General features: G+C 40.6%; 1 protein-coding gene across 3 annotated transcripts in view; it reads left to right on the forward strand.

The window, feature by feature from the left end:
* Positions 1-27,614, forward strand: part of CNKSR2 (connector enhancer of kinase suppressor of Ras 2) — a 371,721-nt gene that overhangs the window by 142,116 nt on the left and 201,991 nt on the right. For 2 of the 3 annotated variants that reach the window (XM_075854043.1, XM_075854045.1), the window contains exons 10-12: positions 12,807-12,953; positions 14,279-14,323; positions 24,070-24,203. In XM_075854043.1, the coding sequence (XP_075710158.1) occupies positions 12,807-12,953; positions 14,279-14,323; positions 24,070-24,203 (326 nt within the window). The remainder of the gene's footprint in view (positions 1-12,806; positions 12,954-14,278; positions 14,324-24,069; positions 24,204-27,614) is intronic. The other variant, XM_075854044.1, reaches the window with a different exon arrangement.

A 27,614-nucleotide genomic window follows, 5' to 3' on the forward strand; every position in this document is an offset into this window, starting at 1 on the left:
CTGTGGATTGTAAAATGCTGATCGATCACAATAACCTGCACAAGCTGCTTAAAGAGTTATTTCCAACTTAGGCAATTATGGCATATCCACAGAATGTTATAAATATCTGATAAATTCTGCTATAGCTCAGGGACCCACACCTATATCGAGAACAAGGGTCACATGACCCACACTTCACCCGATGCGGTGGGCGATGGTCGCAGATTCTAGGCGGGGAATAGTGGAGTGAGGGCTGCTATTGCACGTGGCTCTCTTTTCTGTTCAACTGGCGTTAGCAAGCATTGTTTGGCTGCTTCCATAGCTTCTAAACAGAATGGAGAGAGCCTCGTGCATGCCCTGCCCACTCTCCGCTAGTCACCACTTGGAATCGGCAGCTGTTCATTCTTTATATAGTTGTGAGTCCCAGAACTGCGACCCACATCTTTCGGACATTTATAGCATATCCAAATGGCTAAGTTGGAAATACCCCTTTAAGTTAAAAAAAAATAAAAAAAATAAAAAAACATATCGCAGATGCATCCATTGTTTGTGCCTCCACCAACCTTAATCTTACAGTACACATGAACAGACTCTTTATTGGATATCTAAGTCTCTTGAAGCTTGGTATTGCTCTCCTCATCTGTCGCTCTTTCTCCAATAACCGCCACAAACCACCTTTCTCCTTCACGCTGTTCCCACAACTGATGTCCACAGATTGTCCCAAACTATTTGCAGCAGGTGAACCTTTGTTTTTATAGAATCTAACTATCTCAGTAATGGTATACTGCTAGTATTGCCAATAAGCATGACCTCCACCTAAACCAATTCTAATGTTAGATGGACTTATCTTACATAAAGCTATTGAGGACTCTTGCTTTCTACCTCCAGAATATATGGGCTTCATGGCTAGAATAAATTGTATAGGTATTAATACTGTATGATTGGATCGATCGTATGGGCACAATTATAATTGGTTCTAAATTTTGGACAAATAATGGTGCTAAATGGTGGCAGTGTTTTAACATTGTGTGGCACTGTAATGTGGGCAATATACAGAACTGTATAACCATGCTCTAACCTACTACACCATTCTCCTATTTATCTTTGTCTTAAACGTTATTAGGGGGTTATCTAGGAGGTTAAAGCTGGCCATATTGATAGAATTCTGATTGGGACGGATGCGGCCGATCAATCGTCCGTGGGATAGTTCGCACATGTAACATGCCAGATAAATATAGCAGACCATGGATAAATAAAAAAAAATAATTAAAATAAAAACAGACTTTGCTTGTTCAAAATGGCAAATGATTGTCCGAATTCAGCCGATCAAGCCTTACATCTACACATACATTCAACCATTGTGGCCGTGTGTCATCCATTTCCCCTTTCCCATCGTATATAAAATGAAGATGTATGCCCACTTTACCACTCTTCTTCTCCCCTCCTAGTCCTCTCAGGCTCCCTCAGCGTGCTGCCGTCCACACAAGGTCCTCACGCTGAGCAGCGCCAGGGCCTTATACAACGCAGCACTCGTCATCTGTGCTGCATCACATACAACAGCCTGATGCTGCCCAGCGTCAGAACCTTGTATGAGCCACAACATTCTGTAGTAGGTTAAGGGGACATGGAGAGGAGAAGAGGTGAGGTGAGTATACATTTTTGAATTGTTGTGGGGGGGGGGGGGGGTTGTCAAGTCACGGAGCCCATCACAGGCCTCTACCTTGCTACACCCCACAGATGGCATAGATTTCCAGAATAATATACTCCCAGCTTTCTGTCTAATAAATTTGTTGGGCCACTGTTTCTACGCCCCCTTTTAAGAAGCTGTGCTCCCTTTTCACATAATTAGCAAGAGTGATGTAAGATGCCAAAAGTCGCAAATTTCGACTTTTGAACCCTCTTGCGAGTTTTCTACCCAAAAAAACTGGCATAAAAATTTTAAGTCTTTAGCTTAATATTTCAGAGAGAAATCCTATTTATTTATTGGCAGGTGACTAGATAATTGAACAATCCACAAGTGTAATATACTTTTTATTACTGTTTTAGTTGTAATGTGGCTGTCTGAGATTAAATTAGTTAATAGTTTCCCATTTTGGGGTTCCAAATTTTCACAGCAAGTTCTTCGGCTCTAAATCCTCAAGACATGATAGTCATTAACTCCTTCACGACTGCCATACAGCTATATACATTGTAACTGCCCATGCCCCATGCAGTTGCTACGTATATAAACGTTGACAGCCTGGAACGGGTTTAATGAGTGCAGTGCTGCTTCAGTGTGAGCAGCGCTGCACACATGTCGGCCGGGACTTTGAGAGCCCCGGAATACACCCAGCACTGTAGATAGTGCCACCCACAACCCCCTGTAGGTAGCGCAAAACCCTCTATAGATAGCGCCACCTAAGCTCCCTCCAGCATCGGATTCCCCGGCCAGCGCTCTGGCCGAGGATTCCCCTCCTAGAGGGACCACCTGCCGTCTCTCCATCCCCTCTGTAGATAATGCTATCTCCCCAGCAGATAGCAACCCCCCCCCACGCTGTAGATAGCATTGTATCCCCCACTGTAGATAGCGCCACCTGAACTGACTCTGGGAGCGGAATCCCAGTAGCACTGGCCGGGGATTCCGCTTCTAGAGAGAGCCCCTGACGTCACTGTCCATTTGGACAGTGAAGTTAGTGGCTCTTTCTAGGAGCGTAATCCCTGGCCGACACTCTAGCTGGGGATTGCACTACTGGAGAAGCCCCTGGTGTCACTATCCATATATGGACAATGACTTCAGCGGCTCACTCTAATAGCGGAATCCCTGGTGTCAGATCGCTCTGTGGAGGGGATTCCAATACTTGAGAGACCCTGGTGTCCCTATCCATATATGGACAGTGACGTGAGGGGCTACTCCTGGAGTGGAATCCCCACTCTTGCAAGGGATTCCGCTTTTAGAGTTAACGCCTGATGTCACTGTCCATATATGGACAGAAACCTCAGGGGCTTCCTGTAGGAGCGGAATCTTCGGCCAGAGGGATTCCGGTCCTTTAGGGCGCTACAGTGGTGCTATTTACATGAAAAGGGGTGCCATTTACGGGGGGTGGGGGTGGCACTATCTGCAGGGGTGGATGTTGCTATCTACAGGGGGTGGCGCTATGTAGAGGGTGGGTGGCTCTGTTTTCAGGCGGTGGCACTATATACAGGGGGTGTGGTGCTATATACAGGGGGTGTGGCACAATCAACATGGGCACTGAGGCATTATTTTGGCACTACCTATGTGGAAACTGGCGCTATATACATGGGCACTGTGTGGCACTATGTGGGCATTATCTACAGGGAGAACTGTGGCACTATTGGTCACTGTGGCACTATTTACAGTGGGCACTCTCTATTTGGGCGCTGTCACTATCTATGTGGGCAATGTGGCACTATCTACAGTGGTATTGTGGCACTATCTACATGGGCACAGTGGCGTTTTCATGGGGTTGGGACAAAAAACCCCTAACGATTAAAATTCATAATTTTTTTTAACGTCCACGAAAAACGGAAAAAAAGCCCCCAGATCCGCCATCTCTGTACTCCTTTGAAGCTCTGTCTCCTAGGGGGACTAATAAAAAAGTAAAAAACAGTTAAATAAAGATTTTTGTTATGTTCCAAAAACAATAAAGTATTAAATGTTCAAAAAAAAAACCTTTTCACATTTTTCCCATAAATCAGTGTTAAAAAAAAAAAAGTTAACACAACTGTTATCGCCGCGTCCGTAAAAGTCTGAACTATCACAATATAGCGTTGTTTAACCCGCTCGGTGAATGCTGTAAAAAATCTATATATAAAACACGCAAATTTCTGTTTTTTGGTCACCTTAGCGCTCCAAAAAGATGAAATAGAAAATGATCAAAAAGTTGCATATACCCCAAAATAGTATCCGTGAAAACTACAGCTCGCCCCGCAAAACGAAAGCCCTCACATCGCTAAATTCATGGAAAAATAAAAAAGTTCTGGCTCTCAGAATACGGCGACACAAACGTTTTTTTTAATTTAGCAAATGGTTTTATTTTTTTAAAAGTGGTAAAACCTAAAACAAAACATATATAAATTTGGTATCGCCGTAATCGTATCAACCTGTAGAATAAGGTGAATATTTAGTTTTTACCGTCTAATGGACGCCGTAAAAACAAAACCCCCCAAAATATGACGTAATCGCTGTTTTTTGCCCATTTCACCCCACAAATATATTTTTCAGCTTCCCAGTACATTATGCAGTACAATAAATGGTGCCATGAAAAACTACAACTTGTCCTGGAAAAAACAAGCCCTCGTATGGCGATATAGACTTAAAAATAAAAAAAATATAGCTTTTGAAAGGTGGGGAGAAAAAAACAAGTGAAAATTTGAAAAAGGGCTGCTTCCTGAAGGGGTTAAAGAAGTGCATATCAAAAATGGAAAATTCGACCTGGACACAGGGGCATGAGAGGGTTAATAACTTGACTGATTGAAAAGATATATTTTATTTGTGATCCTCATAAGGAATCCAGATGCAGATGCTCATTGTCGCAAGAAATTTGTATTCAACTAGAGATTTTTTTTTATGTAGTCGAGCAATACATAGATTCAACTAATTCAGGTACTGGCCAAGTCATTGGCATTCCATGCATCTCTCTCACGGCAGCCAAGCATAATGTTATTGTTTTACAATCTTTGTTGAATGAGTCGTAGCAGACAGACAAAAGAGGGAACATATGAGATTTCCGTTTCTTTTATGAGCTTTATGCTAAAATGTTGTATGTAAACCGCTAGCTGTTCCCAGTACAAAACACACCGAAAAAATACTTATTTTGTACTGATCCAGAGTTACAGCCTTTATTGTAGTCCAGACCCGCATTCACCAACTCTGCTTGCTCCAGAGCTGAAATCTCCCAGTATTATTTAAAGGGGCATTCTCATTTCAGACATTTAGGGCATAAGCTATAAATGTCTGATGCGTGTCCTACCTCTTGAACCCGCGCCTATCTCTAAAATGGAGCACCCTCACCCCCCCCCCCCCCCCCACCTTCACTTGCTGTCGCTGGTTTTTGAGATGGCTGGAGTTAGTGAGAAGGAGTTAGGGAAAGAGCGTATCACTTCAAGCTACACAGTTTCCAGATCTCATCCGGTACAGAGACAATGTAGCTTGCTGTACTACTCTTCTTCCGGAACTCTGAGCGTTCCAGAAGCAGCCTAGCAAAAAGCACTCGTATGTTTCCCGAAAACCCGGCCACCTCGTAAATCAGTGGCTGGAGCCCGACAGCAGGAAAAGGTAAGATGGCGTTCATGGGGCCTCGTTCTAGAGAGAGGTGCGATTCCCTGAGGTTGGACCTGCATCTATCGGACGTTTGACGTGTCCTGTGCATATGCCATAAATGTCTGAGATGAGAACACCCCTCTAATGGCTGTAATATGATGTAGGAAAAGCTAATATGCCACGGCCTCATTAAGTTGAATGGGACAGTAGTGCAATACCTTGCACGGCCGCTACAAATTTAACAGCGCGTGCAGTGGAAACAGAAAGAAGAACCATGTAAGCAATGAAGAGCTGATCGGCGGGGCGGCCAACAATCTGGATAACTTTAAGACTCATAGGGGCCTTTGGGGCCACATCCGTCACCAGGGCCCAGATGCCTCTGCTACCTCTACAACCCCTTGGTTGTGTCAGATCTTTGCACCTTTTAAGCTTGATGCACTTTAATAAATGCCTACAGATATAAGACTGTTCTGAAGTTACTGGTGTAGATCAACTTGCAGGATTTCATTTTACTCTTTGGTTCCTGTGTAATTCATCTGCATAAAGCGGAGTTTGTATCTTTAATTACTATTCCAATCTGTGTGATGGTGGAATGTAACAGAACCAAGCTCAGGGAATAATGTCTTGTCTTTTGGATGCCTGTTCCACTAACATCTGCTTCCTCCTACACAACTTGTGAGTTTATACTAACAGATCTGTATTTTTCACAGCTTTTTATGGCCGGCCCTGTGATTTCATTTTTCTCTGTTGGCTACGGATCATTGCCCAGCTAAGGGTGTGTTACTTAGTTTATAGACCTATGTACTACTTTACACGTAGGCGAAAATAAAAATCTCTGTTTAAAGATTCTTTCGCTTCAAATTTGTGCATTACAATTCCTCATTTTCTCTAGTTTATAGTCTAAGGCTTTGCTCATACAGTGAGGATTTGAACTAAGTAAATCCGTGGCAAAAAAATCTGCAGCTGAAACTCTTATCTCTGCTGTAGAATTGCATGTGTTTTTCGACCGTGGCTTAGCTCTATTGAAGTTCAATGGAGGTAATCTGCTGCTTTTTTGTGCAGAATCCGCATCAATAATGAGCGTGCTGCGAATGATAAAATTGTGACGTGAGCATTTTTACCATTCACATGCAGTGACGTCAGAATTGCTGCAGTTTCTGTTTGGATATATGCACGTCACTTCTTTTAGGTGCTGACTCTACATTTAGTGCCCCATTAAGCATTGGATTCACCTATAATAATGTTAGACGTCATTGTATTTCAGCTGTCAATGTGCTGATCAGTAAAACACATCATTGAACACAGGTTTTCACACCGCCATTGGGGATCAAAGTTATTTTTTCTATCTTGGCTTTGACACTATTCAAACCGCTTACAGTATATGGATTGTGGCAATAGGTAATTTGACTGCAAGTAATGTAAAATGTGCCCAACGCTGAACGAACTAGGGGCCGCAGGAAGAATTCTAATACATAGTTTTTTTTTTTAACTAGCAGGAACATCTACTATTAGGCTCTGCTTAAATCTGTGTTGTGGCTTACATTTATAATGGCAACCACAACACTGTAACGGATTTGTCATGTGACAGACACCAGCTGCCCGATGCACCCCATTGATTTAGAAGCGGTGTCCGTTGTTAAAATGGAAAAACTTTGGCATTTTGCAACAAAGATGTTTCACTATTTATAGTTTTTTCAAAATTGCTTTCTGAAAAAGCTGTATTAGGCCCTGTTCACACAGAGATTTTTTGCAGGTGGAAAAATCTGCCTCATAAGTCCTTCAGGAATTTTGAGGCAGATTTTGACCTGCCTGCACTCTCATTGCCTCGTTATTCGCTGCGTATTTCGGCTTCAGCCTTACACCGAAAAACGCTGCGGAAACCGATTACTCTGTCTCCCATTGATGTCAATGGGAGCTCAGAGACGGAAACGCCTGAAGAAAGAGCATAATGTTTTTTTTCCGCTTGTGGGAAAAAACACCTCCGCCTCCCATTGAAATTCATGGGAGGCGTTTTCGAACTTTTTGGCATGGTTTCCGCATTAAATGGGTCAAAAAAACTCAGTGCAAACAGGGCCTTACATATCTATGATACATAATAATTCTGGAAACCATGCTCCTGTTAATGAAAATGCTATTAGTTAGTGTTATCACGGCTATGGGGTATGTGGATCCATTAGGCTCCTCCACTGTAGCAGAGCAGCAGCTGGCCAAACAAAAGTCAATAACAGTCTCTAGGACAAGAGTACCTGGATAGATGATTTGGCAAACTTTCAGTGTAGCAGAGACGTGACATAGCAGGCACCTGGCACAGATGATACTTGGCACAGATAACGTACTGTAATTTTTTTTTTATTGGATATGGGAAACGGAAACACTGGATACAGGATACAACTAAGTGACCATTAGCAAAGACTAACATGGGCAGACACAACAACGCTCAGGCAAGGAGAGGAAGGGCACAGCCCTTTTTAAAATTCAGGATGTAAACAGATTGGCTGGGAACTTTGCACAGGACACAGAGGGGAGCTGCAGCCGCGTGTGTCGGCGTCTCTGGGGAGGGAGATGCCGACATGAAGAAAGTGTCCTATGGTCTCGGCAGCCGGTAAGTAGGACAGGATGGCGGTAAGCGACCGTGGGCACAACATGTCAATGAGGTAAACTGATCAAATATCACATCACTGCGTGTTTCTACAATAATTGCAGCCAACCTTGTTATCAATGCCCTCTATGTTGTCTTGTCTGTAGTATTCCTGGTTGTTTTTTATGAAGAAAAAAAAACACAAAACCGGAAAAGAAAATTATACGGGCATCAATATAATTTTTAATTAACTATCTCATAGACATTCTCTATTACTGAAAGTGAATTTAATTGGTGTTGGTGATATCTTTCTCTTGATAGAGCCAACATTAGTTACTTTACCAAAGCATCAAAGAATGTGTCAATGCAAGAGAAAAGTGTGAAAAGTAATTTATAATTGGCTAATTTACAGGTTGTAATTAAAGGCTATGAACACCTTTTGACAGCATTTGTTTTTTTTTTTTAATAAACCGATTACCTGCGGTCTAGATTACCTGCGGACTATCACATCCAAGTTCGTAACTTAGATGTGGGCGATTTACAGGTGGATCCTGCGTGTCAGAGACATGCAGGACCCATCGACACTGAACCTGTCAGGTCCACGGGACTGACGGATTCAGTATAGAGCGAACAATACAGGTGTTCTGTATAGAGAATACAGAACACCTGTATCTCCAAAACTAAAACGATATTTTTTTTTAATAAAGACTAATTACAAAGTTACACTAAACACACAAAATAATCTATTTATTTAAAGAAAAAAAAATATGCTCAAAGGTGTTCATTACTAGTAGCTTAAAGGCTATGAACTAGGCAGTAGGAAAAAAGGCAAAAGCTTTTTAAGTTATGTAGACTGTATTAAGAATTTTGCTTGTTATCCATAATTACTAATAAATTTTTCCCCATATCCGTTGAATTCTTTGCATATGTACGATTAGATCTATACATTTTAAACCTTTTTATTACCCTTATTTAGCTGTAAATTAATATTGATATTGTGTAATAAAATACATGGCAGTTGGTCACAGACCATGTAGATCTGTCAGTAACTAGACATATGTAAACAAATGGTGTTTTGTAAATGTCTAGTCCTGTAACATCCTGGCAATAAATTTGTTTTGGCTTTGTATTTTTGCAACTTGTTCTGATAGCGCCACCTGTTGGTCAGATTGACTTGAATCAACCTATACTTTAATAGGTTGATTTCTGCAAATAGTTCCGTTTACCTGATCCCTCCATCCATTCATCTTGTTCGTTTTCTTTTACTGCTCTGTGTTACTTGTGGTTCTTGTGGATCTGGATATTTATATCTATCTAGAGTAATGAAATAGCAATATGTTAAAGACTGCTGAGCAGCATGCAGGAGAACAATAACTTGGCAGACACATGTACTTTTGAGTTATACATTTTCCAGTTCCATATTCTTACATGACTGGGCAGATTTAGGCGGAGTTCACACAGGGCGGATACGCTGCGTAAAAGCACGCAGCGTATCCACCCTGTGCGGTGCAGGGAATTCTGGGCGAAAAACCGCACCAAACTGTGGTGCAGTTTTTCGCCCGAAATATCCGTTGTGAAAAACTGCAGTCTCCTGGGATTACGTTTCATCCCAGGAGACTGATGCAGCATGTGATTGGCGACAACGGCCGTCACACGGGATGAAGCCTCATCTCAGGAGGCTGGCCCTCTGATGTCATCCAGACCGGCCTCCTGGGATGATGTTTCATCCCAGGTGACCGCTGCTCCAGCCTATGATTGGCTGCAGCGGTCACATGGGATGAAACGTCATTCCAGGATGCCGGCCTGGAGGAAGAAACAGACTCCTGGGTAAGTATAAGATTTTTTTTTTTATTATTTTGAGTTTTTTGCAGTGGAATTGCTGCGGAACTGCCACAAAAAAATGCAACAACTGCTATTTGTTGTGGGTTTTACCTCCCCATTGAATTCAATGGGGAAAACCCGCAACAGACAAGCAGCATTTACACAAATACAATTGACATGCTGCAGAATAAAATTCCGCACCGCAGTCCAATTTCGGAGCGGTTATTCCGCTCGTGTTTACGCAGCGTGTGGATGAGATTTGTTATATCTCATCCAGTTTGCTGCTACTGCATTTTACGCAACGTGTGAGCTGACCTTTTAAAGTTTAGGACTCTAGGAAGCTGGGGACAATCCCTTTGGGATTTGTGATGGTGGTCATAATTGCTGTTCAGTTTTCCCAGAATCCGATGTAAATAATATTCATCTGAATAGAACTTTTACCAACTTAAATGGACTGTTTCATCTGGACAACCCCTTCTTAGAATGTAGTTGCCTTATTGATCAACTGATTGCCCCAGATCTGGATTCTCTAATCCCTGGTGATCAGCTGATTTTTCCAGGGGAAGCTCTGTGCGTCTGCTGTAGTATTACATGGCACTCATGCAAATGAATGGGTAACCATTTAAGAAATTAACGTATGCAGTTCACCAGAGTGAGAGACGCTCTTTGCAATGGGGGTCTAGATCAAAGGACCCAACTTCCCTCTATTATGTCCATAGGCCTTATAGAGCATATGGAAAAGGTTGTCCAGATGGGTCAACCCTTTACCGATATTTGGATATATATTTTTTTTATAGTTCTAACATATATTCAGGCACTGTTAAATAGTATATAGTGGGGGAGGGTTCTCAAATGTAGTGCAAAGGAAAGATGGAGGAATTGCCTAGAATAACCAATCCGACTGCTGAATTGAGAGCTGAAATCTGATTGGTTGTTATGGCCAACTGCCCCACTTTTCCCTTGTACTACTTTTGAGAAATCTCTATTGAGTTTTAATCCAGATATGCAGAATAATGTTATTGAGGATTTTGGAGGAAGATATACAGTTTACTTTCTTGAGTTCCTTAGGTATTGGCATTGTGATTGAGCAGGCTACTAAATGTTTCATGGAGCTGACATTTACTTGAGACCTGATAAAATAAGTGTGTCTGGATTTTAACAGAGCTCTATTGGTTTGCTCATTAAGCAGACTATTTCAGACCAAAATGTTGTGATGACTGAGCAAAACTAAAAGATTAGATGCGAAAGAATAAGACGAGGTTATCGATGTTTTCTCTTCCAGTCAAGAGTTCATTTAAAATAATGACTTCTAATGCTTCTGCAAGCTCTCCTTGTCATAGGTCAACTTCACCAGATCATGTACAATTTCTACAATGTTTGTTTTATGATATGTGTTAGACTGGCAAGTTATTGTAATATTCACAGAGATGTTGTAGGGGCAGTCTCAAAAGCTAACGATACAAATGAAGGCACTTTCAACTGACCGCTTTCTCTTCTGAACTCCTATTAACATGCACACCAGGCTTGGCATGTTGATTTTAAATGGTTAAAAGGGAATAAACTACTTCTAGAACTACTTTAAAGTTTGAATGGAGCGATAGAATTCCTGCTCGACCAATGCTTTATTCAAACTCCTCCTCCCTGTGTTCATGTGGGTGAGAAGGAACGGGGGACTCCAGACCCTATTCTAGTGAATGTGAAGGTCCGAGATTTGGGTCCCCCTGCAAACCTACATCTAGCACCAGTCCTTGATGGATTTTTCCATTAAATAGATTTATCGTATGTTCACAGAACACATTAAAAAGCATAGTTAAAAAAATCACTAAGGGTACCGACCCACGTAGCATTGTCCGCGTGCTGCCAAAACCAATGCGTTGGCCGATGGGTAGTTTCAGCAACTTTCAAACGCCATTACATGGGGCCATACCTTTTTAATGTGTAAGCCCTTGAGTCACTCTTCTTTCAAGTTTTAAAAAATTCTATTCAGCCTTATTTTTAGGTATAACAGAAAAAGGCAGCCGTTACAACTGTTCAAGACTCTAGAAATGTAGAAATGATAAATCTGTCTGCTAATGCACTGATACTTTTCCTTCCCCCTATGTACAGTAGATGTTGTGTTTGATACACTTTCCATTCTGTAGTGTAGGAAACCCTTATAGAAGCAGTAATGGATGACAGATAATATCAGGGTTAGAAAACTCAGAGGAAATAAACCGTTAAAACTTTGAATGTTTTTAAAAACTCTGTTCAGCCATTTCTATCTCCTGTAGAAATGACTTAATATTTCAGCTTTGTGTCATATTCCCTGGTAAAAGAAGCAAACCTTATTGTGTGGTGATATTATTCCATGGCTCCAATGTACAGATGCCTGCAGAACTTCCTTTCCAAACCTCATAGCAATAGTTTTTCTTTTAAATAATAAAATAAAAAAATAAGTATGGAAAAAATCAAAAATTTCCTGTATCATTGTAACATTGTTTTATTGCCTTTTAAGAGATGTTGTATGGAATTTAGCACTTGGTCAATCAATGCAAAGTGGTGCAAATGACCGTTGTCACAAAAATATGCCATTGGCATGATATATGCTCTTTTGCTAACCGTTGATAGATGCGGTCATGTTTGGATACCGTTGACACTTATTCTGGATGTCTAGGTCTGCCTATTGTGTGAATAGTTTTACTAATGTCTGTAGTGCAAAGGAGGAAATATGGGCAAGATCAAGATGACTATACAAGATTGAAGAGTTTAATTTTCGACACGTAAAGTGAAAACTACGGCATTACATTCACGAGAAAATGTGCAGAAAACCATGAACGACATACATTATAATTGATGTCAACTGATGATAAGTAGAAAAATCTGAACCCACTCTATTGTTCCTTTTGACCAACAGGGATAGAGCAGAAGAAGGGGCAGTAGATGCTTCTTTCAATGTAACATGTCATAACTCTAATATTAATGGTTATTGAAAGTACCGTATATGTTTTAGGGTTTGGTTCCTTTTTGAAGTTGACTCAGGTCATGATCGTAAGCATGCGAGTTCATATCTTGGGTATGGTTGCCTAAATCTTCCATGTTGCCTAGCTATATCTCGTTTCATGTAACTGGGATCAATACACTCTGTATACTGTTCTTCAATTATATTGTAATCATTTTGCTGGTTACCAGGTGGGGTGGCAGTTGAAAAATTTGGTGAATGCACTACGAGAGGACCCGAGTGGTGTTATCTTAACTTTGAAAAAGCGACCTCAGAGCATGCTTACCTCAGCACCAGCTTTACTGAAAAATATGAGATGGAAACCCCTTGCTCTGCAGGTAATGAAGCTTAATCATAAGTCATTCACCATCATTTTAGTCACCGATAAAAATTACTCGAATGCTTTAAAGGGAAACTGTGCCCTAAATATAAGCGGGGACCAAAATTGCTTGACTATAGCAAATGGTGACTCTTATGTCATGATAACATTCTACAGAGTGCCCAACTAGTAAAAATAATTCCATTTTACAATAAAATTAAGATAAAGAACATTCTAAAAATATGTGGTTAACTAGAGAGCAGCTAGAGAACCACAGATTACCAACGCTTGCATAGCATGTACCTCCCCAGGTACCCCCAACAGGTCGTGTTTTCAAGATTTCCTTAGATTTGCACAAGCAATATAAAGAATTGCTACAGATATTTTCTGTGTGGGATATCCTCAAAGTATGACTTGTTGGGGTTACCTGAGGACTGGAGTTGAGGAGCACGCTCTTAAGGGAACTCTCCAGGAAAACGAATACACTTGTTGTGCTTAGTGCAGGGCCTGATGGAGGGGTGTATGAGTTTGAATCACACCCTTTGGCTTTGCACTACGCATACGTCTAGCAGTTCCGCCCTAAAGTTTTACTTTAAGTATTGTGCATCGGACCCATCAACATCCGTTCCTTACCAACCTTTCATTTATAAAAATGTGACTAAAAGACTACATTTACATTTATAATTACATATTTGTGAAACCGTCACAGAGTATAATGTAAAATGGAACCACGCAAAAATCCAGACAACACATATGTTAATCTATGTTACAAAAAGTCACGTGTGTTTTTGAAGTTTATGTGAATTGCATGTTCCCCTCTTAATTTAGTGTATGTTGGTATCCTTTAATGTGATTCATTCAAGCAGCTTACATCGAGCAAGTCTTGCCTCTGTTGTGCCATAGATGTGCTCTTCTTCATTGCTTGGCCATTTATAGGCTTCATTTTGCCATAATAGAAAACAATCCAAATTCTCATTAGCGCAGTCTATACTGGAGATAATCATGCGTGTCCTTGCTTGTGCTTCTCACTGACCATTCTGTAGGAGGGCGGGCGGGGGGATATGCGTTTTTAGAACCCTGTTGCGTAAAACTTTTGTGGGGTCTTTGCTGAGAATGCACTGCTGTAGATGACTTCTAAGTTGCATTTTGTCCGTCATAGAAAATTGTGGCATGCCCAGGCAAAAGATAGTTCTGCTGCTTGAGAAGATCTCATTAATATTGCTGCCATTGTACTTTTAAATCCACCCTCTCATTATTTATTAATTGAATATGATGGCTGAAGCTTCTGCTGCATATTTATTGATATTAAAATTGAATGATAATAAGTGTCATCTTATTTTTTAGTGGTATGATGATGAAATGAAAACTTATTCCTGGACACGTATATCAGTAAGCAATTTTATGTTACTAGATTTTTAGTATTTATGGTATTTTTAGCATCTTCTCTTTAGTGGTGGATCAGAGAGCTAGGTAGTTTTTCCTTTTAAATTATCCCTGAGTTTTTCAGTTCTAGTTTTCCACTTCAATGTTGATATAACGTCTACAATTATTGGGATGATAAATTTCATAATCTGCAGGATTTTAAGAAAGAACTGATACTTCTGTGATGCTTGTCCTCTCTTCCCTCCTATGTTCTACGCCAGCAAGAGAAACATGACAAATAATCTTCTAATCTCTATCCAAAACCTGAAATTGAACTCCCCTTATAACATGGAAACCTATTAGTGACTGTAGTTTACCATAATATTAAATTTCCCTCGTGGTAGTGAAGGGGGTTCAGCAAAATTGGACGTTGTACTGGAGACCTACAGATGTGTCCTTCCTTACCTTTCCACTTATTTTAACGTATCTTGAAATGTTAAACAGTTTAAAAATACAAACAAAGACCGAAAAGCATGATTTTGTGATACTCTGTCAAGGGATGTTTATGCTATGCTGTATGTGTCTGTGTGGCCACGCAATGGTTGTGATGTGAATTGCAGCCTGTCAAGGGTTTTGTAAGGGTGGCGCGATATTGTATGGAAATGGTTTCATGAGAAATTTACTGTCCTTAAAGGGGTTGTCCCAAGATTAAATGTTATTCCCTAACTACAGGATAGGTGATAACATCCTGATCGTTGGGGGTCCAACCACTGGCACCCCCCACCAATCAAGAAAACGGGATTCCATTCCTCCAAATGAACGGAGAGGCACATCGTGCATGCGCCCTGCTGCTCGCTTCACTCTCTTGGCACTGCCGGAGAGCTGTACTCGGCTATCTCTGTCAGTCCCATAGACAGTCCCATCGAATGGAACAGCAGTGCGCATATGTGATCTGCTGCTTCATTTATTCAGAGGAATGGGACCCCCTTTCTTGTGATCAGTGGGGGTCCCAGTAGTCAGACCCTCACCAATCAGCATGTCATCATCTATCCTGTGGTCTGGGGATAACATTTAATCTTGGGACAATCCCTTTAACAAAATTTAAGCAAAGGTAAGGGTGGACACATCTGCAGTATTTACTAGATTTTCTTTTCTTGATCAACCAGTATTTCAAGTTGCGTTAACCATTAGCCACTTTATCTTATTTTTTTTACCTAAACAGTGAGTTTAACCAGGAGACGGGAGTATAAGGTTGTTAGTTTTCAGGGTTTTAATGTAATTGGGCTTTATCAATAAAATAAGGACTAGTTACAGAGGTGACTGTAAAAATGGGTTTTGAGTAGTAACTATAAAAATGTATGCTGTTGGCTATACAATTTCAGCTAGATACTGTAAATTTGAAAAATCTTTACTGTGATTTATTGAATTGGACTAAGATTGAGGAGGACTATGTGTAAGGAATTCGTTTGTTCAACCCATGCCGTTCAAAATAGTCTAGATTGTCATTTTTGTATACGTTTTCTCCTTGAAATTCTAGATTTATATACAAATGTATTTACAAGCATTTATCTGCTTGTAAATCCTCTATAAAAATAAAAAAAAAAGTAATTTAAAAGTTGTGATTGTTGTGTTCTGCTTTGTTTATTGTTAAATTACTCCCTTTTTTAGTCCAATATTTGAACATTAGAAGCTATATTTGTGAAGTCACTTGTATAGAGTCCACCGCTGACGTGTAACAGTGAAGCAGGCAAAGGTATTTAATGGCCTACCACAAACCGCAATCCTGCGTTTGGGTGGTCCTCACTGAAGGAGCTGTATGCAGTGACGGATTAAGTAGGCTATAAGCCCTGGGCTGTTACCCCAACGTGGGCCCCCCTTCTCCCCCGCTGCGCCGTAACTATTGTTAACACTACCTTTTTGTGCAAGCATTAACAAATGGGTGTTCCGATTCCCCTTGTCAAAGGGCTGTGTTCCTACATACTGACAGTCTCCAACCATCGCTGACCGTATCACACTGTGCAGGGACACATCCTCCTGACAAGGAATGGTAACACACACATTTGTCTATCAGTCCCGGACTGCACAAAGACTTTTTGTGAAACATAAGGATTTCCTATAATAAACATGTCAGGAGCGGTGACAGATTCTCTTTAAATCTAGTGGCTCACAGGTGACGACTTCTCAGATTCTGGTAACTTTTTTCCTCTTTTATGCTCCATCCGGTCCAGACTTCATGACGACTTCTCCCGGCCATGACCCATTTCTGCAGAATTTGCCACTTTAGATGTCTTCTGTTTCTCACATTTCCAACATTTCTACACCTATAAACGAAGATAAAATTATCATAGTGCCACACACTGTGCCTCTAAATATAATAGCACCATACACTGCACCCCTGAATGTAATTGTGTCAAACACTGTAAAGTAAAGCACCACATGCACAAAGGCCCCTGTAGATGGCGTCACACACACAGCGCCTGTAGATGGCGTCACACACACAGCGCCTGTAGATGGCGTCACACACACAGCGCCTGTAGATGGCGTCACACACACAGCGCCTGTAGATGGCGTCACACACACAGCGCCTGTAGATGGCGTCACACACACAGCGCCTGTAGATGGCGTCACACACACAGCGCCTGTAGATGGCGTCACACACACAGCCCCCGTAGATAGCGTCACACACAGCCCCCGTAGATAGCGTCACACACAGCCCCCGTAGATAGCGTCACACACAGCCCCGGTAGATAGCGTCACACACAGCCCCCGTAGATGGCGTCACACACAGCCCCTGTAGATAGCGTCACACACACAGCCCCTGTAGATAGCGTCACACACACAGCCCCCGTAGATAGCGTCACACACACAGCCCCCGTAGATAGCGCCACACACAGCCCCCTGTAGATAGCGCCACACACAGCCCCCTGTAGATAATGCCATAAACACCCCCTGTAGATAGCGCCACACACACCCCCTGTAGATAGCGCCACACACACCCCCTGTAGATGGCGCCACACACAGCCCCCTGCAGATGGCGCCACACACAGCCCCCTGCAGATAGCGCCACACACAGCCCCCTACAGATAGCGCCACACACAGCCCCCTGCAGATAGCGCCACACACAGCCCCCTGCAGATAGCGCCACACACAGCCCCCTGCAGATAGCGCCACACACAGCCCCCTGCAGAAAGCGCCACACACAGCCCCCTGCAGATAGCGCCACACACAGCCCCCTGCAGATAGCGCCACACACAGCCGCCTGCAGATAGCGCCACACACAGCCGCCTGCAGATAGCGCCACACACAGCCGCCTGCAGATAGCGCCACACACAGCCGCCTGTAGATAGCGCGACAAGACGTCTTGTTGATCGGCGCTCGCTGCACCGGCCGGAGTAAAAGGGCCTTTACTGCAGAAGTAATGTTCAAGTGTTCTCTCTAGATAAGGTCTTACATGAAGTAGACATTTACATGGTTAATAAAGATGTTTTTATATTACCATGTGGACAAAAGTATTGGGATACCCACACATTACACCTACAGGAGCTTTTTTGATAACCCATTCTAAATCCATAAAACAGCTTCCACTCTTCTAGGAAGGCTTTCTACAAGATTTTGGAGTGTCTCTGTGAGAGTTTTTGCCTATTCATCCAGAAGAGCATTTGTGAGTTCAGATATTGATGTTGGATGAGAGGGCCTGGCTCACATTCTCCATTTTAGTTAATTTCGAAGGTATTAGATGGGGTTAAGGTCAGGGCTCTGTACGGGCCAGTTAAGTTCCACACAACTTCCGCACCAAACTCACCCAACCATGCCTTTATGGACTTTTCTTTGTGCACTCGGGCATAGTCATGCTGGAACAGAAAAGGGCCTTCCCCAAACTGTTCCCACAAAGTTGGAAGCATACTATTGTCCAAAATGTCTTGGTCTGCTGAAGCATTAAGATTTCCTTTCACTGGAACTAAGTGGCGTAGGCCAACCCCTAGAAAACAACCCTCCACTTTAATTTACAGTTGGCACAATACAGTCAGTCTGGTAACATTCTCCTGGCATTTGCCAAAGCCAGACTAATCCATCAGACTGCCAGATAGAGAAGTGTGATTCGTGACTCCACATTACACATTTCCACTGTTAGAGACCAGTAGCGGCGTGCTTTACACCAATCCATCTAATGCTTGGCATTGTGCTCGGTGATGTAAGGCTCGCATGCAGCTGCTCGGCCATGGAAACTCATGCCATGAAGCTCCCGGTGCATGGTTTTTGTGCAGTTAATGCCAGAGGGGGTTTTTAACTCTGCAGTTATTGAGTCAGTAGAACGTTGGCGACTCTTATGCACTATGCGCCTCAGCGGCAGACTTTACGTGGTCTGCCACTTTGTGGCTGAGTTGCTGTGATTCCTAAATGCTTCCACTTAGCAATAATATCACTCACAGATGATGGTGAAATATCTAGAAGGGAAGAAATTTCATGAACTGACAAGTCACAACTGTGGAATCCTATTACAGTAACACACTCTAATTTAGTGAGCTATTTAGAAGGATCCATTCTTTCACAAATGTTTGTAGAGGCAGACTGCATAGCGAGGTATTTGATTTTATATAGCTGTGGCAATGGGACTGAAAACGCCTCAATTCAATGATTAAGAGGTATGTCCGAATACTTTTGTCCATATAGTGTATATATGTCCTAGCCATCTTTACGCGATCTATAATGAAGTAATTTATTTTGTTTTTTATAGGTCACTCTTGGTTAGTATAGGATAAGACTGCTTCAAACACAATGGATTTCTTATACAATTTATGGTCCTGACCCTCTTTGCAACGTGTTTATCTTATTGATTGTTTTGATTATTGCTGATGACCAAGATTCTGAGGACATCTTAATGAGTCCTACATGAATTAACCATTGTGGCCTCTCCAGATGAAACTTGTGTATTGAATATCTCCCAGAACTTTGAAAAAGTGGAAAACTTAATACATTTTTCTGCAGTCATTTTTAAGCTTTCTTTTTTTTTAAATTACTATCCTTGACACCTTTTTGGTTTTATGTAGTTGATATTCGAGCTGAAGGGACCTCCGTGTATTTATACTTTGGGATCTGCACCTATTTGTGTTTTGTTTTGTCTCTTATTTTGACGCCTGGGGCAAGGGTCTATTTTCAGGAAAGAAATGGATTTTAGCTGTCTTCTGAGCCTCTGAGTTATGAATTCAGTAGCAGAAAGAAAGCATTTAAGAAATGTGTGTGCGAGATGCAGCCTGTTTTCTAATGGGTATTGTTGTGGATCATCTCCCATACAGCATTTATGGAGCCTCAGTGGAGTCATATTGCAGTAAACTGGTGCATCACAATGTTTAAATCTCAGGTTCTAAATTATTTAAATGATTCTAAATTAAATCTGATTGAAATTGTTAAGCAAAAAAAAATTAATTCCTTTTCTCATGCTAATGTTCCCTTTTATGATTTAGTGTAAGTATATGGTAGCCCAAAAGGGCACCATATATGAAGTTTTAAAGGCACACAACCCGCAGCACTGATGGCACTGTTAGCAGCATTAGTCAGCTCATGCTTCTCATAGCATGTCTTCTATGCCTTGCTCCTCTGTTGGCAACCCCTGAAGTCAGTGCGGACTGGCACAATTGATTTTAGTAGTTTATCTCCGCTAGTAAACTTTGCATGTAAGCATTCCAAAACTGCAACAATTTGCGGTAAAACTGCAATTCAAACCTCGGCCGCTATGTCAGGCCTTACCATTTTTAAGATTGTTCAAATGTTTAGCAGTAGCTAACTAAAGAACAGCCGCTCAACTCCAGTATAGTACACATAACCAAAGGAAAAAGGAAGTAGAGATCCAGCACCAACGATTGAATAAAATGGAACGGGTTTTTCCAAGTTTAATGTGCCAAGAGCATTTTGGCTAGTAAAAACAGGGGTAAAGAGCACAGCGTGCTATCCTGGTGGTGTAGGGAAAAATGGTTGATGATGGTAGGAAGCCTACGCGTTTCTGACGCTTCAAGCGTCCTTAATCATGGCTTCAGCCATGATTAAGGACGCTTGAAGCGTCAGAAACGCGTAGGCTTCCTACCATCATCAACCATTTTTCCCTACACCACCAGGATAGCACGCTGTGCTCTTTACCCCTGTTTTTACTAGCCAAAATGCTCTTGGCACATTAAACTTGGAAAAACCCGTTCCATTTTATTCAATCGTTGGTGCTGGATCTCTACTTCCTTTTTCCTTTGGTCTTGTCTACCGTGTGCCAACACGTAGATCCGTGCACAACGTTTTCTGGTACCACAACAGCAACAAGGTGAGCTGGAGGTCTCTCTTTCTTTTTTCTCTTACTATAGTACACATAACCACCTTGACTTTTCAGTAAGCAGCAAGTTACATATTTAGTAGCAGAGATATGACATTTTCTCCTATTGAAGGCTTTGGGAAAGTCCTTTTCCTGATCTTACAGAATAGGATACAATACAATCCTTGGCTCTGAATATTACGGCTCATACATGTAACAATAATACATGCATGAACTCTATGGGAAAAATCTGACGTTTTATTTAATTGGAATAAATAATTCTAGCTTGAATTTAATCATCTGGAACTTTTCTATAAAAATCCAATATAAATAGGGATATCAATCAAAGACAAACGTCAACCTATATAAAGCTGCTTCTGTCCCATTTTAGCCATTCATTTTTTGGAAATAGAGTAGCATTTTTATTGTAGGTTTTCTCTATTCCCAGCTTTTAAATTTTTAGTTATGTAGATTGCATCTTCAATGAAGATGATTTGTGATCCTTACCTCACTGCAGTCCTGCTGTAAAATTAATCACACTTCTAGCCATTCCGTAGGAAATTAAAAGATTCTCTGTTCTTGCTCTGCCATGTATTATCCATGTCTTCCTACTTTGATGTTCATGATCTCCCTCTTTGATATTCACTTTAAACTACATTGCATATGTAATAATATATTTCAGAATAAAAGAGACCCATGTGTACATTAAATGAAGTGGAAAGGATGGAGAAGCAAATAATTTATCATATAGAAGTGGGAAGGTGTTTATAATTCAAATTGAAATGTTATGTTTAGAAATGTAACAGTCTTTGGAACCAATGACCGCTTAGTAAGGGCCTGTTCACATCAGCATTGCTTTTCCGTTCATGGGTTCCATTGCAACTTTCCGTCAGGGGAACCAATGAACGGAAAGCTAAATGGAAACTAAAGCTTCCTTTTGCTTTACCATTGATTTCAGTGGTAATTCTTCCATTGCAGTTGGTTTCTGTTTCTTTCCGTTCTGTAAGGTTTCCATTTTTTCGCAGAAACCATAGCGTAGTCGACTGCGCTATTGTTTCTGTGAAAAAACCTGAAACTTTACCGAACGGAAACCAAGGCAAACGGAAGCATTACCATTGAAATCCATCATTATGCAAATGGGAGCTTTCGTTTCCATTTGACTAAATTCATGGGTTCCTCTGACGAAAAGCTGCAATGGGACCCATGAACGGAAAATCAACGCTGACGCGAACAAAGCTTAATACGTTCTATACTTTTCCGCCAATGTAACTGATTGTTATTTAAAAAAAGTTTATAATAATCAACTACCTACCTCCTTTATCTATAATGGCCGTTTCCGTGTATAGTTTCTTACCATTAGGCCTTATTCCTACAGTGACATAGAAGTTTTTTCTATTAGGATTTATGTGGAATCCGTGAGAAAAAAATTGGTGCATGTTCCATTGCATTCCGTATATGCATTGCTTCTAGAGAAGAACTCTGCGCCTCATGGATGCACCCTAGAGCAGCACATGGTGTGCCCTTGGTTTCATAATACAGACTCAAAGGGACTCTATGTGCTGCCATACGGGATCTATGCAGACTGCTTTCATGCTGATGCTTTTCTCAGCCTGTGGACGGGTCAGCTTGTTTGTCTGCCTATGTCTAACCCTGTACAAGCTGTAATGTAACATGAGCCGGATGCTGCTGGTTCATCATGAGTAAGAAGGGAGCATAGAGGACTATACAGGAAGGAGCTAATAAAGAATGTTCTGCAAAAAAGCTTAACACTCAAGAGGGTGGAGCATGACCAGTATACCAGGAGAAGAGCTGTGGGAATAATCGTGTCATGGACCAAGCTCTGTAGACTATTACTAGCATGGTCTACCAATAAAAATAAGACAATGATAGAACTGACCGATATAAGGCGTGGAGGTTAGTTTGGTCTAGTGTGCACTTCTTAGTTGGGCTTTTTTTCTGGAATATGCTATTATAACACCAATGTGCTCTGTTAGGCTGATAAAGATCTTTGAGGTATCTAAATCTGTATGGTTCCTGAATGCGTGCATGTTTTTCTTCTTTAACGAATTGGGTACATTGCATAGCAGAAGATGTAAATGGTTATAGGAAACCCTTGTATCTTACTAGAATAATTTACTTTTAACTTGTTCAGCAATTCAGCTTTTCACTTTTACAGCATATATTGCTCTAAACACTCAAGGAAAATCCATATCTACCAACATATTTTTTCCAACAAATCATTTTGCCAGTTAATTACAATGAAAGCAATATTTCCCATTTATTAATCCATAGAAGTTGAAAAAATGACAATATTTATACTTTAATGTGTGAAAACTGATGGAATATTTTTATCAGGGTGACATAATAAGTGGACACTTCCGTAATAATAATAGGATTACTTTACTAACAATTTTCTAGTTCCAGTGTTGGTAGTTCATAAACCAAATAAAACATAACTGATCTATTGTAATAATTACTATGTAGGGACAACACAACAAACTATATGGAAAGTGACGGTATCATCGACCTGACAGATGACTGTTTTAGTTAGTGCCCTGATAACATTAAGAGCCACACTCCATGCCCTAAAATAGAGCCTCATAAAAGTGTCAATCACAGTGACTCCAAAACACCGTCTGCTACCCTGCCCCCATAATAGTGACAGCCACAGTATATTTTGCATACCTGTCCGCACTCCCGCACAGCCCTCCTCCATCACTATAAGAATTATTTGTGAGCAGATTCTAAGAACAAGAGTCACTGGAGAAGACTACCCAACTGGAGCAACCCAACTTCTTCTGTAATGAAAGATGAATGGTGTCCTGGAACAATGATGTTGGAAACATGAGTGTTTTTATGAGTCTGGGAGGCTTGATATCACTGAAAGGAAGGTGTTTGACCCCCGAGCCTTGCTTTCTGTGTGCCAACGTATGGTATACACGCAACCGAGACTGTGATTGGGTCAGATACTGGTTAGTTGAATAGTTGAGAACAGATTAAATTACAGAAATGAATCCTTTACAAATATATGTACGTCAACACAAACCTAATAAGATCAGAACATAATAAGATTTTCAAGATGTCAACTTCGTTAAAAAGGTTAAAGGTTATGTGAAAGAGCATCTCGACATAAAGTACAGCTCTACAAATTACTACAGTACGGTTTTTAAACTTTGTATTTAATTCAAAGTAGGTTTTCCTCTTTGCTTATAAGACTTGCAGTTTAATACATTTGCACTTCTGTCTTACTTTATGCATTGCTTCCTCTGTTTTTTCCAATTAAAAGGGAAGGACAATTTTATACTGAATGGTGTCAACTAAAGCATCACACGAATGAAGTGTTTTTCCTAATCTGGAAAATAGAAGAATAGTTTTACATTGTCTGTATCAACCAGAAGCAGAGTGTTATCTGAAGTTGTGTTAACTTGGGATGACTAATGCCAATATTTTTTTAATAACTGTTATTTTCTTTGAATTACAGCCTCTAATACCAAGGAGTCCTACAAGTGGAGCAGCTACCCCATCAAGCACAATCAGCACACCAACAAAAAGAGACAGTACTGCTCTCCAAGATCTTTTCATTCCCCCACCTCCAGCCGAGCCCTACACACCCAGGTATGACTCACAGGATACTATTATTTCACCATTCCTAAATTTACCTACGTTATGTTTATAAAAAGATGGTGGTTTATAGGTCCATAGACCGAGGTGGGTAAACAAGCCTACTGTTCAGATTTAGGGTAACAAATTTAGAACATATAAAACACTTAATTGAAGGAAATCACACGTCTTCAGCCCACTCCAAGTCATTTCTTCTCTCAAATCTTTACTGGGTAACCATAAATTGCTGCATTATTATTCCATCAGTTTAAGCCTGGTTCCTCCAAATTGTCACTCCTAATATATCGAAAATAAAAAGAATAGAAAATTAAATGTTCCAAAGTACAAATCTTAGTTTACAGGCTTCGCCAATCCCCTTTAGCTTATTGTTTTTAATATAAGTAAATTTTTGGGACTATTTTTCTTCTTCTAGTTTTGACAGCTGCAAGTTGACCTTAGCAGTGCATTAGAATAGATAGTTGTACTGACAGGCTGTATCTGTGCTATATACCAGCGGTTCTGTGTGCATAGTGGCTACTTTTGGCAGAACCAAATATCTAGCATGTCTAATCCTACTATCCTGGAATGAGAAATTCATTTATTTGCTTTGTCGGTATGTGATGGAAGTGAGTATGTAAATACTTTCTGAAGGCCTTGAAGGACACCAAGTCCTTATGACCATATGGCCAAAAGGTATACTTTAAGGACCACATTCTAATCTACTGCAAAAAAAACAAAAAAATTTCCCATGTGATGGAAAAAACAAAATAAGTTAAATAAAAAAAGGTATTGTTAAAAGATATATGAATCAGTAAAATAAAAAACAAAGTCTATAAATAAATAGCAACACAGCACACCTATTCGTATCCTCAGATTATAAATGGATACGTCAACATACTGCCGATACATGATTCCAGGATACCTATATAAGCAAAATGAAGACATAACGGCTCCTATAGTGTAATATTGTGATACACCAGCTCAAAAGGGTAATTTATTGTACTTACAAGATCTCTAACTAAAATCATATAATAGAACCACAGCGTGACGGCCATCCACATGCAACGCTTAACTCTAGTTTTGCCCTTGCGACTTCTTCAGTGGAATAGAATGCTGTACTCTCTAAACATGCTAGCGTGGTTAGAAGATTCGCTGTCTGCCCTGGATTGATTGTTTGGGATCTTTTAAGTAAAGTCCTCAGACATGCGCCGATCGCTTTTTACTTATCTAAAAATAAAAATTTTTTTTTTACATGAACTACAATGTGTTAAATATAAGTCCTAAGAAACAACAAAATAAAAATATATTTAGTATCTGCACAACCGTACCAACCTGTTCAACAAATTTATAACATCATTTAAGATGGTCAGATTTGTTTTAATATACAGTAAATTAAACACGAACGTATATGTACTATAAATAAAGTACAGCAATAAGCAAAAAACAAGACTTCATACATAGATGTCGACCTAAAATTAAAAAAGTTAGAGTTGTCGGGTGACAAAAAAATCTTCATGTCCCCAAGTCCAAAATTGGTTTGGTCCTTAAGGTCCTTTCTTGCAGATTGATTCCCTGTTTTTCTCTAAGCTTAAAAAGGACCTGTCTGTTTGACCGTAGATTGATTTATAAGAATTATTTCCTATATATATCATTAGCAAAACAGCGGCTTTCCCTCAGTATTACAAAGACTGAGTTCGTGTAGATTGACTCATGGCATATTTGATTTTAGAAATTTCTACGACTAAATATCATTTACATACGTCTGAATGGGGTTGTTTCTACAGCATATGCATGGATTTATGTAAACCCTATTCTGATGAATGGGACATTCATAGTAATTTCTACAGCAAGTCTGAATCATGTGAACATACCCTTCTGATTCCTAACGTCTCATGAGATTCTGGCTTCACCGTGTGATTTCCTACTTATCTGGGAGGTACTAACTGTGAAAGGGAGGAGCTAATTCTAGACAGTATCTTAAAGTGAGCCCCCAGTTCTCACCAAAAAAATAAACTAGCAATAGTAGAATGATTTTTAACTTGCCTAGTGTCCATCCCTTTGGTTCTTCCCTCTCCGTTGCTTTGTTCTCGGTCCCTGTTGTCTTTCATCCAAGTTGGCCGCCGCTGTCCTAGACTTGCATAGGGAGTGTAGTCTGCAAGTCTGAGACACACCCCCTCCTCCACTGCTCTCTGTTGGACCAGCGTTAATGACATCAGCGCTGGTCCATCGCTACTGACATGTCAGAGGGTAGTGAAGGAGGAGGGGGGGTGTCTCAGACTTGCAGACTACGCTCCCTATGCAAGTCTGAGACAGTGGCGGACATCTTGGATGGAAGACAACGGATACCGAGAACAAGGCAACGATAAAGAGAACCACAGGGATGGACACTAGGTAAATTAAAAATTTACTATCGTTAGTTTATTTTTTTGTGGGGACTGGAGGGTCTCTTTAATGGCAAAATGGGGCCTTGTGCTCAGATCAGGCCAGGAGTAAGGGTGAGCGAATTGATTTGCCTGTTTCGCCATTTTAACAATTTGTCGATTTTGCTGGTCCATAGCATACATTTAGAGAATGAATTCAGCTATTTTTTTCTTAAGTTAGCCAAAAAATTACTCTTTAAACCTGATGGTTAAATTCTCTAATGTATCTTAATGGGCAGGTTTTATATGGAAATAATCATAACACAATCAAGCTAAAAGTTGGTTCACCTCTAACCAGGAGCCTGAACTTTACTTCATATATAAATGTATTTTTGTTATCAGCCGTTTAATAAGATTTGCCTGTTTATTATTCAGTCCAGCTAGGGGAGGAGACCACTTCTTATAAAGGGTAATCTGCTAGAAGAGACAGTTGCATTTAAAAGATTAGGCCTCGTTCACATTAGCGTTGGGTTCCGTTTTGGGATTTCCATTCATCTATTCCGCCAGAGGAACAGATGAACAAATGAACAGAAAGCCAAATGGAAACTATTTGCAACAGAAGGATTACCATTGAAATCAATGGTAATACAAATGGAAGCTGCTTATTTCCGTTCCGTAAGGTTTATATTTTTTTAGTGGGAAACAATAGCGTATCAGACTACGCTATTGTTTCCGTTAAGAAAAGAGAAACCTTACGGAACAGAAACAAATGGAAACCATTTACAACGGAAGCATTACCATTGAAATCAATGATAATACAAATGGAAGCTATGCTTTCTGTTTGGCTTTCTGTTCATCTGTTCCTCTGGGATTTCCGTTCATCCATTCCGCCAAAGAGAACCAGACGCTGAAGTGAACGAGGCCTTACTTTGCTAGAGAGGGAGAATGCTGCTTGCAAAGGGTTAAGGTGAAAGCACAAAATGTGAGCGGCAGGATTTATCTTCTACTCTGGTGGTTTTAGTAAAAGTTTACTTGTTTGATTACCCAGCAACCTCCACTTTCTCCT

The sequence above is a fragment of the Rhinoderma darwinii genome, chromosome 2 (assembly GCF_050947455.1).
Source record: "Rhinoderma darwinii isolate aRhiDar2 chromosome 2, aRhiDar2.hap1, whole genome shotgun sequence".
Lineage (NCBI taxonomy): Eukaryota > Metazoa > Chordata > Amphibia > Anura > Rhinodermatidae > Rhinoderma > Rhinoderma darwinii.